The sequence below is a fragment of the Sorghum bicolor genome, chromosome 1 (genome assembly GCF_000003195.3).
Source record: "Sorghum bicolor cultivar BTx623 chromosome 1, Sorghum_bicolor_NCBIv3, whole genome shotgun sequence".
Lineage (NCBI taxonomy): Eukaryota > Viridiplantae > Streptophyta > Magnoliopsida > Poales > Poaceae > Sorghum > Sorghum bicolor.
Genome location: NC_012870.2, coordinates 3160122 through 3171901, shown reverse-complemented (window position 1 = coordinate 3171901; position 11780 = coordinate 3160122). Strand labels below are relative to the sequence as shown.

Sequence of the window (11780 nt, the reverse complement as noted above, 5' to 3'; positions counted from 1 at the left end):
GGCGGATGGTGCACCCAATTTCCCTCAAGATGCCTCCGCCGCGAGCTCGATATGCCGCCCTCCACGCCGGCCTCGCATCGCTGTCGCATTGGTCAAGAGCTCCCGCGCGCTGCCCTCTGCACACGCTCGCCAAGCTCGCCGCGTCGCTCTGTGCGCAAGCGCTTGTCGTGCCGCCCTCCGCCTTGGCCATGCACGGTCACAGTGCTAGGAGGCAGCTTGCCGCATCACTCTCCATGCCGGCCGCTCAGTTGTTGCGCCACCCTCCGCCTCGGCCACACATGCATGCTCGCAACACTAGCAACCAGCTTGTAGCACCACCGTCTGTTCTAGCCGCACACGCTCTCTTCGTCACCATCGCGTCGTCTTTGCCCATGGAGCGCCGCACATCATGGGAGAGTGCCGTCGCATGGGTGAATGGAGCAGAGCGAAAAAAACTTAGTGGGATGAAAGCCAACAAGTCACTGACAAATGGTCTCATGAGCTGAAAAGAAGGACAACCTTTAGATCTGATTTAGACGATTGAGATAGAGAGAAAGTTACAACGTAACTTTATTGAGTAAAGTTACTCAATCTCAGTCTTAAGCCGCGGGTGCCGTGAGACACTTCGAACCCGCCGCAGCCCGCAGCAAGATTTCGTCGCGCCGGCGCTCACAGTCTCGTACTCCTCGCCTACAATGGCGTCTCCCTCCAGCTCCTGCGAGGTCGTGGACCTCGCCTTGGCAGCAAGCTGCGACGATGCATCCTCAAAGCTCTTCTTCAGCAGAGACGGCGGCGGCGACTTGTCTTGGCCGGCGGCGGCGGGGATCTCGTCCGCGCTGACCGACCAAAAATCGCTGGTTGCCCTGTGCGGCAAATACGGGGTGCCCAGGGAGTTGAAGCCCGTGTGCGCCGACACCTTGAGGTGCGGGGTGTGCGAGACGCCGCCCGAGGGCTCGAATGCCCTGTGCATCTACTCCGACGCGCTCGAGGCCGGTCTGCGGTTCCCGCTCCATGACTTCTACCTCAAGCTCCTCCGGCACTACCGCCTGGCGCCGAGCCAGTTGGGCCCTAATGCGTGGAAGTACATGGCGGCGTTCGTGCTGCGCTGCAAGGATGCCGGCGTGGAACCGCTGGTATCTGCCTTCCGATACTTCTTTTCCGTGTACACTCACAAGCGCCAAGACAAGCCATTGGGATGGCACTATTTCAAGCCCTGCGCCGGCCGCCGCCTCTTCACAGGCACTCTGCACACCAAGTACGGCTGGAAATCAAGGTTCTTCTTCCTTAAGTCCCCGCAGGGGATGCCGTGGAAGTGCCCGGTGGCGTGGGGCAAGCCCAGGATGGAGGACGCCCGCACAGTGGAGCTCACGGATGCGGCGATAAACAAGCTGATGCAGATGCCATGCATTGATTTGAAGTACTTCTTGAGCCTCGACGCCCCGCCCGTCGGCGCTCTCACCCTGCTGCAGCTGCACTCCACGACCGCGCCCATGATGAAACCAGAATCCGCAGCGGCCAGCGCCCAAGCACTCGCTCTTACCTCAGTGCACCAGCTGCACGCGGCATTGGAAGCGGGGGCAAGAGCACCCAGCGCCGCCGGCGAGGGTGGCGACTCGACGCGGCGGAAGCGCAGGTGTCCAGGTCTGGGCCCGGCGTCCGTGACCGTGACACCTCCGATGCCTCAAAGATTTGCCATTTCGGCGCCGCCGCTGCCGCTGCAGGGAATGGGATCAATGACGCCATGTGAGACATCGTTTGATGGAGCCTGGGGCGACAGCGACATCTCCATGCCACCGGGGATTTGGCCAAGTGACGCCCTCTGTATGTACGATGCTATGGTGGGAATTGATGCTGAGGTCCGATTGCAAGATAAGGAGCAGGAGACAGATGCCAAGGCAGCCCAGCAGATCGCCCACCTTCAGGATCAGCTGCGACAGGCCAACGCCGTGAATGAGAAGTTCATGGACTACTTGGTTGCGGCCAGAGCCGAGAATGCACAGCTCAAGGAGAAGTACGCCTCTGAGATGGCCAAGCTCAATCAGGAGCACGCCTCTGAGGTCACCAATCTCAATCAGGAGCACGCCTCTGAGATCGCCAAGCTCAATCAGGAGCACGCCTCTGAGGTCACCAAGCTCCAGGACGAGCATCACAAGGCAAGCACCGTACATGCCGAGAAGGTGAAGGCGGAGCGCATGGTCGAAATGGCTAAGCTCCAGGAAGAGCACGCTGCTGAGGTTGCCAAGCTCAACCAGGCGCATGATGCTGCCGTCGCCTGGCTCATGGAGGAGCACGAGGTCGAGGTTGCCCGCGTGAAGCACACAGCGGAGGAGGTGGCGGTGGATGTGGTGCAGGATGCAAAGGACATAGTGCTCGCCCTATTCCCGGACCTGGATGCCTCATTGCTGTTCAGATCATGAACCAGTAAGTTATTTGTGATCGTGCATCTTATGTTTATTCATTTTTGTGTGTGTTTCTGTTTTTCTAGAGTATTCTGGTTTTTATATTTAGCTCTGATTACTGATGCTGTCATAGAGTACCTATAAGGTTTACCAATCCCATAACTGACAATCTGGCATTTGAGTTTCATTGTTCACTTTGCTAGATTTGGGGGAAAAAAGAGAGTAGTTAAATATGTGAGCAGTTTATCATAAAGCCTTGTTTTCACAAACATAGAGTTGTTTTGGCCGGTCCTCTTTTTACTTTCTGACTAACAATTCATCATGTCTTTATCTGTCTTCTTTATTTGTGCCGATTCTGATTATAATTTGAGTTTTGCTTACAACTTGATTAGATTTGGGTAAAAAGAGAGTTGTTAAATATATGAGCAGCTTATCATAAAGCCTTGTCACAGACATAGTTGTTTTGGCCGATCCTCTTTTTAGTTACTGACGGACTAACCATCATGTCTTTATCTGTCTTTTTTATTCTAATTATAATTTGAGTTTTGCTTAAAATTCATACAGAAAAAACAATTTCTTTTTCTCCATGTTCCCTTTCAGCCATTTACAATATGATATTAGCTATGGACCACAATAGTAGTTTGACGGTAGTTTTTGTCATTGAACTATGATATGTGAATAATGTGATTCAAGAACTGCCCATACTATAAAGACCTGTGGAGGTTTATAAACCCTTAGATGCAGTTTGGGCTCTAAACCTATAAAATTAAACAGTTTTGACCCTGCAAATGAAACAGTTAGGAGAAGAGACTGATCCATTGCACTTACGTAACTACATTGTGGCATATCATGAACCGCACCTTTGAATACTATTCAATTGTATCTTTGAACTAACATGGTCATTGCAGCCTTCCTGATTCTGGAAATGCTGTGGAAGAACAGAAATGATCTGAAAGTTGAGCATGCGGTGTTGCATCACTCTTCGGTACAGAACTGTACACGCAGTTATGCGCAAGCGAGATTGTTGTGAGTAGGGGTATATAGCTCAATATCAAAGAGTGCTGCAATACGGGCATACTCAACTTTCAGATCATTTCTGTTCTTCATAGCTGCTCCACTTGATCAAGCTCTTTCCAGACTGCTCCATATTGAACAGGAACCTGCAGATGTGTATAATAGTGATTAAAAAGAAGAGTAGAAACAATAATATGAGAAAAATACTTTATCACACTGTCTTACCACATCCATGAGAAGGGTTAGGTTTGGAGATTATTGCAATGCCGTGTGTACTGTCTAATATATGCCAATGGTTAAGGAAACTTTATTTGTATAAGAAGCAGGCACTAAAATTCAACTACAAAGAGCAAACAGGACTGTACATTATTGCTAGTCTGTACATTATTGGTCTGAAGAGTTCTGTCCCTTTTTGATGGAGCAAATCCAAATTTAGCCGGTGCTCTGATCATCGCCGGCGAGGAGCGCCGCATGTGGTCTGCGGCGGGGGCTCGAGGGCTTTCTTTCTTATCTGCCCTCCTCCCTAGTAGTTAGCTTGTCTAGCTTAGTTTTGGTCGCCTTGTGTTCTTTCTGTCATCGGTGCAAATGTAATCTTTGTTCTGTTGGAGGGTGAGTGTGAGTGTGAGTGTGTTTGTGTTGTGTGGTGTGTGTTGTGTTGTTTGGGCTCTCGCCCTTTTCTCTCTTCTTAATATAATGAAACGCAGCTCTCCTGCGTTTTCGAGAAAAAAAAAGTTCTGTCCCTTATAATTTACTTGCCTAGTATTTGTATTTCTAGAAGAGTCATATAATAATTTATATATGTCTGGAGCATGTAGATCTCTCTTTGACTTGAAGTTTTATTCCTTTGGCTAAGCTGCCTTGGACTGCTGCTTTGGATAAGTGTCTTAATTTTCTCAGTTTCCCACAAAGCTTAGCATTGATCAAGCTATGAGCCATAGGTTAGTAGACTGATATTTAACTATTCCATTATGAATCAGCTTATTTACATATGTATGGACCATGTAGACCTCTCTCGATAATAATAATTTACATATGTCTGGAGCATGTAGACCTCTCTGACTTAAAGTTCTTTTACTCTGCCAGAATTGTTATGGACTGCTGCTTTGGATAACTGTCTTAATTTTCTCTGTTTGCTGCATAGCCCTGACATTGATCAAACTGAACTAGTAGACTCATTGTTGACTTTTCCATTATGAATCAGTTCTACATGGAGGAGTTCCTTATTTTGATGATCGCCATCCTTCGTGTTGAGATAGAGTTCCAAGAGTCCAGTAGGAGAATTCCAGTCTCTTCTGATGGTATGGTGAAGAACCTAGCTACCTGGTCAAAATGATTTTGGCATGACCATGGTGTAGCTCTGGAGTATATCATCAGTTTGTTATGTTCTCGTCTGCTATATGTAATATATGATGAGATTGACGAGTGAATACTGGTGATGTAGTGGACCTGGTGGTCTTTTGCTTTCTAAATATTGAACTGTTTTAACCTAAATCAGTCACAACTAGATTAGATCCATGATAAATAGGATCATCACTGCCTGAAATGCTCCCCAAACCTTCCTCCTGATCTAGTTCAGTGAAAAACACTGCAGATGGTAATGGAAATGAGGATGGAGGATTGGGATAATGAATGGTGTGCCTGATTATGCAACACCTGACTCTGGGCTACGTGATGGGTTTTCTGTTTGCCGTGGTGCGTGTCCTGATGAAGGCCATGTGAACTGAGGCACTCTACTTAACCTTATATGGGTTGAAGCCTTTTAGTATGACCCTGTTTAGATCATGGTCAGCCTGTTTGGATACACAAGTAGCTAATAGTTGGTGTGGTTGGGTGCTTTTCGGATCAGCAGCAAAAATATGCATGCACTGGTGGTTGTCTATAGTGTTCTTTCTTTCTTTAATCCTTTATTTACTAAATGGCATGTAGATAGAGATAGAAGGATTTTTTTTTTCAATCTACTAGCTGTTACTATTAGCTGGATTGAGATACTGAACTGTTAGGTGAGAGGATCTAAACACGTCTAATATCATGTCAAGGTGCGCACGTGACTAAAAAAAGAACCATGAGATGAAGGAAGAGATCTCAATGAAATGAGCAGGTAAATATTCAGAAGCAGGGTCTATATAAACGAATGGTCAAAGTGACTTTTCCGTCCCCAGGGTCTGTCGCCGCATGGATTACAGGACTTGGCCTGTTTTGGTAGGACTTTTGCCCCAATGTCACGAAACTGTTTTTTTTTCTTTGTTTAAGCTTCTACCGAGCGGGCCTAGATGAAACAACTGCTTATTCCTAAAAGTTGTTACAACTTATTCCTAAAAGTTATTTTTTCAGTTTCTCTGGTGAATCCTAAAAGTTGTTTTACCAAATGTTTTTTCCAGCTTTAGCTTCATTGGTAAATCCGTTTTATAGAACTGAAAAAAAAAAAACTGCTTCACTGGTAAAGATAAGTTGCTGTTCTGCTAATGAGATTCAGTGAATTAAATCAGAAAAAAGGACTGAAAGATCTCTGTAGATTACTGTACACAGCCATATTGTCACGCAACGTTCCCAGGTTACCAAATATGGCAACATGTGCAGCACATGAAGAAATGTTCACGTTCAATGATCTTACAAGATCTCATCTCCCTGAGTGAAAATGGACAATGTCTAGCAAAAAATGGGCAGCACATCGCCGTTGTTCCGGCAGTGAAAATGGACAATGTCTAGCAAAAAAAATAGGATGGCACATAGTAGTTGTTCCGGCAATGCAGGAACGGAGGCAGGAAGAAGTCGCATTCTCTGCACAGCTTGATTACAGACACGCCACGGGCGATGTGATGAGAAACCTCACCGGCGCAAGGCTGAAGAAGCTCTAGCGCTTAGCTTCTTTTGTGTGGTCTGATCCACCTAGCTTCTTGCAACATGTGTTGCAATTTGATTGTAATAACGCTACTTAATCAATGAAGCTATGATTCCAAAAAAAAACATCGCCGGCAAAACGCTAAAGATGATACGGTTGGTATGATCACCCAGTGGTGGATGCAGAACATGATTGAAGGGGGTTGATCTCTTCTTCTTCCTCCTCTCTCTTCATTTTTCTTCTTTTCTCTCTCTCTTCTCCCTCACCCTCCCCATATTTCCATTGATACACCAGCTATAGGGGGTCTGGTGCCCCCCAGCCCCCCTTTAGATTTGCCCCTGATTGCACCTACCAATTTTTTTCTTATCGGTATTGCTCTACCTTATCCATACATAGGCAACCATCATCCTAATCTCAGATAACAACAGTAACAGAAAATGATGGAATACTACATTGGTGCATTAGATGAATGATGAATAGATTGTTGTGGACAAGAAGGAATGAAATCAATCTCTATAGAATAGCATAGAATGAAGCAATCCATCCAATGTAGTATCATCTATTGATGATCACTTACCCTTCTCATGCACCACCTCGTCTTGTTTGATGTCGGTGTTATCTAAAGATGGCAACGGGTACCCGAAACCCGATGGGTTTTTACCCTATTAGGGCATGGGTTTGGGTCAATTTCTCTACCCACGGGTTTGTTAATGGGTAAGAAGCTAGACCCAGTGGATTTCTGGGCATGGGTCTGGGAATGTAGTATCCAAACCCGTAAACCCATGGGTTTTGTAAACCCGGTCCATGATAGCAAAGTAGTTTATATGTACCCACCTAATCTATATATTACACGCACTTTGTATAAATAAATTTTAGATAATAAGGTATGGAAATAATTTTGAGTTAGTATTAGAAAAGGTAGAGAAAATAACAAAACACAAGTATCCATACATGACACATTTGCTTGAGGTGGTGTAGTCTACCTAGGTCTTAATAAGGAAAACGAGTCCACAAGTGTTTGATTTTAGTTATTACTCACAACATGATGTTTTTAGTCTCATATCACCAACCAGAGGAGAGAGTGGTGGAATCTATACTATTTAGTGATACCTAGGCAAGCAGTTAAAATCTATAATATTTTTCTCTTCTTAGATTAGAAAGACAAAATGATTGAACTACATGAGATATTTATATCCAATAAATATCTATGAAATAAGTTTAAATTTTATTGATATCATGGGCGACCCGTGGGTACCTGCGACTCGAATGGGCATGGGTTTGTGCAGAAAACTAAACCCGTGATGGGTCATGGGTTTTTGAACGGGTAGATTTTATTTTCGTGGGTATGGGTTTGGAATGGCAAAACCCAGCGGGTTTGTACCCGTTGCCATCTCTAGTGTCATCCTTTTCCTTTAGGAGCTTTGTCTGCCCTGAGCTCCTCAGCCTCCTTGAGACAAAGGTTGACAAACTCACAGTCGTTGTAGTGCTCAAACCATGGCTCGAACTATGAACGGATAGAAAGTTGAAGTCGAGAATCAAACCTTGATTGGCCGATGATTGATCTTGGGTGGTGAGGTTGTTGATTGGTAGCTTGGTGGTTGTAACTTGTCCGGCTAGTGAGGGAGATGAGTCAGAGGACGCTGCTCGGCCTGTGAGAAGCTTGGCATGGAGAATGATGCTCAACAAAGAAGCGAGCTTAGTGGGAGGCAAATCTTGGCGGGAGGTCAGAGCCCAGGGGAGGGGTCCTTCTTTATCTTTTTTTTTATGTTGGTGGCCTTGAGAAGGCAAGAAAAGGAACAACTTTGGGGGTAAAGGGATGGGGAGGTTGACAAGCCGCCGAATCTAACCGCGGTCAGGGTTAGGCGTAGGGCAGCAATGGAAAGGGTGGCCGTCCACCCAACACTAACTTTGGTCGTAAACAAATTTGGTCAAGTTTTTATGGTTACAATGAAACACACTCTTAAACAAAAAAAAGCATTCATGGTAAGAATTGAAGTTGGTTAAAACTTTTGATACGATAGACTTGCCAATTGTGATCGATGCTCTGCGAGTTGCAACGTAAAGGGTATTATGGCCATTTCATAAAGTTGGTGCATGCATGCATCTCCTTACGTCATTTTTCAGTTAAAGTCGAGAAATCAGTCGTACAGATATATCGAGGCTTTCGAGGAATCAGACAAAGGGTGTCCATTTTCTAGTCCTTGCTATTAATGAGTAGCCTCCAAGTCTATGGGAAGCTATGGAAACGACACCTCTCAGCCTCTTGTAGGGTTATTTTTGACCTTACTATCCTCCATTTAGGCTATCGTTTGCCAGGTGCAATTAATTGGGCCAAATCCTCAATCCTCTTCGGCAAATGGTGAGTTCAAATGTCACATCAAGTACACCCTCTATCCTAAAATATAGGTCAATACATCTTAGAGAATCAAAACATCTTAAAGTCAAAACATCTCAACTTAGTTTGGAATGGAGGTATCATGTCTTCTCTATGTGTATAGTAGGATGATTTCCTTGACACTATGCAGTATGCAGGTAAGTCGCCCCTTCACTTATCAAGTGTGTTGGCGAGACAAAAGTAAACCCTTCAATTTGATCATTTATAAACCTACTACTTACAATACAAAAGACAACCGCCCAACACTGTACGCATCATCACAATTCACAAGCACATTCACCAACATTGGAGGATCCCTATGCCGTACTTCCTCTGTCTCAAAATACAAGCCATTTTAGTTTTTTTTAATATATATATATATATATATATATATATATAATACTTATTTCTACGAATCCAGAGTAGCTACGTATCCCGTGTCATCTTCTGCAAAGGGAGTACGGTGAAGACAATTCTGGCCGCATCAGATGGCAAGGCCCGACAGTCCAATACACAGAGCTGTTCTGAGAGATGACTTCCATCGTTTTCCAGCGCACCGTATCCAATACACAGTGCTGTCGTGACTCCAGACTCAGATTTGCATCTTCTCCACAAGTCCTACACAGATAGACAGCGGTCCACAACTGCGGGGATGTTTAATTGCTAGTCATAGTCTACCATAACTGTTACTTTAGGTAAGTGTGGCAAGCCACAAAAAGTATGGCTAGCAAATTGGTTGTCACACTTTGCCATGCCTAAAGGAATCTTGCCACACTTTTTAACTCTATGACATGTGGAGCCCAAAAGAATTATGTTTAAGCTTAGTTGTCAACCAAACACTTGTTAATTTGGTCAAACTTGCCTAAGTTAAAGTGTGGCAAATTGTGGCCAGCAACCAAACAGCCCCTGCATCTGCCGTTCTGCCGACGAGGTTCGGAGGTTAGCAATTAAAGAAAATTTTTTAGGTGTTGCAGCACATTTATAATTATAGCAATTAGTATATAATCATGCACTAACTAAGGTTAAAAGATTCGCTCGCGTAAAATACATGTAAATTGTGTAATTAATTAATTTTTTATCTATATTAATATTTTATGTATGTGTCTAAATATTTGATAAGATGTAATGAAAAGTTTTTGGGTGGAAAGCTTGAACCATACCCGACAAAAAAAGACTGAAAGATCCCTGCAGATTTCTGTACACAGTTCTATGTTCAGGCAACGTTCCCAGGTTACCAAATGCAGTAATGTGCAGCACATGAAATGTTCAACGCACAATGTCTAGAAAAAAAAAATGGGACAGCACATGGTCGTTGTTCCGGCAATGCAGGACCGGAGGCTGGAAGAAGTCGCATTCTCTGCACGGCTGGATTACAGACACGCCACGGGTGGTGTCTATTTCAGGCCAAGGATGGGGCGATGTGATGAGAAACCTCACCGGAGCAATGCTGAAGAATATACGGTTGGTATTCCTTAAACGATGAGCATTCAGAATCCACAGACCCACCGACACCGATTACAGCTGCCAATTTTCTTCTTATCTTACATTATTAATCCAACTGATCCATACAAGCCTACCATCAATCTAATCTCTGAGACATCAGCAGTAACAGATCGATGCAATACTACATTGGTGGCGTCAGATGAATGAATACATTGTCCACGAGAAATGAAATCTCTGGAGCATAGCACAGAACGAACCAATCCATCCAATGCAGTATCACCGATCGATGACGATGATCATCACTTCACCTTCTCCTGCGCCGCCGCCTCCTCTTGCTTGACGCCGGCGTCGTCCTTGTCCTTGAGGAGCTTGAGCTTGTCCTTCTCGGCCCTGAGCTCGTCGGCCTCCTTGAGCCAGAGGTCGGCGAACTCGCAGTCCCTGTAGCGCTCGAACCACGGCCCGCCGGAGGTGTAGTGGATGGCCTTGGGGCGCGTGGCCGGGTCGGCGGGGTCGACCCGGTTGTGGCCGACGAGGAAGTTCCAGGCGAATGGCACCTCCCCGATCTCGTCGTCGTCGAGCCAAGCGAAGCGGTGGAGGAAGGCGCCGGTCTGGGTGCTGACGGCGTCCGGGGTGAGCACGGCCACGTTCTTGGGGTGGGCGCAGTTGTAGAGCACCATGGAGGACCAGTTCTTGCGCGGGTACACCGTCTGGATGGCGCCGTCCATCTTGGTGGCCTCAGCGGGCTGGTACTCGTGCTTGACGCAGGCGACGGCGATGCGGTCGGCGGCGTCGGCGGGCGGGACGGCGGCGGCGAGGAGCTCGGCGATGTCGGCGAGGTAGAGGAAGTCGCAGTCGACGAAGAGCGCCCAGCCGCGGTAGCCCGCGAGGTACGGGGTGAGGAAGCGCGTGAAGGAGAACTCGGTGCTCTCGGTGGGGCCGCGCGCCCGGGTGTAGAGCCCCGCGGCGCGGAGGTCCGCCTGCCGGATCGGGCGCACGTCCAGCGGGATCGACGAGCGGCGGAGCAGGCTGCGGCGGCACACCTCGTACGCCTCGTGCTCACGCGGGTCGTACCCCACGAACACGCGGAACGGCTCCCCCGCCGGCGGCAGCAGCGGCGAAGGCGGCGGCGTTGGAAGCGTCGGCGCCGGCATGGCTGGGCGGGTGGATCTGGTCGGTGGAACGGAACGGAACGGAACGACGAGGAGGCAGGGAGCGCCCGGTCGGTCCCGCTTTAATGGCCACGGCACGGGAGGTGGGGCCCAGGCTAAAGATGGCGAGTAGAGGAGCGTGCGTGAGGAGGGGGGGGGGGGATTCCTCCCCTCACCGCCGGGCGGCCGGGCTGGTTTTCGGTGGAAAAGGCGGGCGTCCAGCCGTCGTCCACCGCATCCACGTCCACATGGGTGGGTCAATGACGCGTGGACCTAGAAAGGGTCAGGTCCGCTCCCCTGGCCCAGGAGTCAGCGGGAGCGGTGGTGCGTCCTCGCGGTGGGGATCGGGACGCGACGCAGTCCTGCTGCGGGGATGTCGGTGCTCGGAGCGGCGGGCGCCGTGGGCATCACCCACCGGAAACCCGAGACCGGCGACAGATGCAGCGCCTGCGGACTGCACGTGGCCGGACGCAGACCGCCGCGTGGCAGTTAGCGGGTGGCGCGTTGCGGGCCTGCGGCCGGACCTGGACGGGTATCGGGGTATGTGCCTCCGCCCTCGGGTCGGGCACGCTGCCGTCGGACGG

At 48.0% G+C, this 11780-nt stretch overlaps 2 protein-coding genes across 2 annotated transcripts; one reads left to right on the top strand and one right to left on the bottom strand.

Moving 5' to 3' along the window:
• On the top strand, positions 625–5527 carry LOC8057084. Its single transcript, XM_002466184.2, has 2 exons — positions 625–2400; positions 4594–5527. Exon 1 carries the CDS (start codon positions 675–677, stop codon positions 2394–2396), a length of 1722 nt encoding a protein of 573 aa, XP_002466229.2. The 5' UTR covers positions 625–674; the 3' UTR covers positions 2397–2400; positions 4594–5527.
• Positions 10051–11378, bottom strand: LOC8061418 (protein CDI). The gene has a single exon (XM_002463621.2). It carries the CDS (start codon positions 11197–11199, stop codon positions 10348–10350), a length of 852 nt encoding a protein of 283 aa, XP_002463666.1. The 5' UTR covers positions 11200–11378; the 3' UTR covers positions 10051–10347.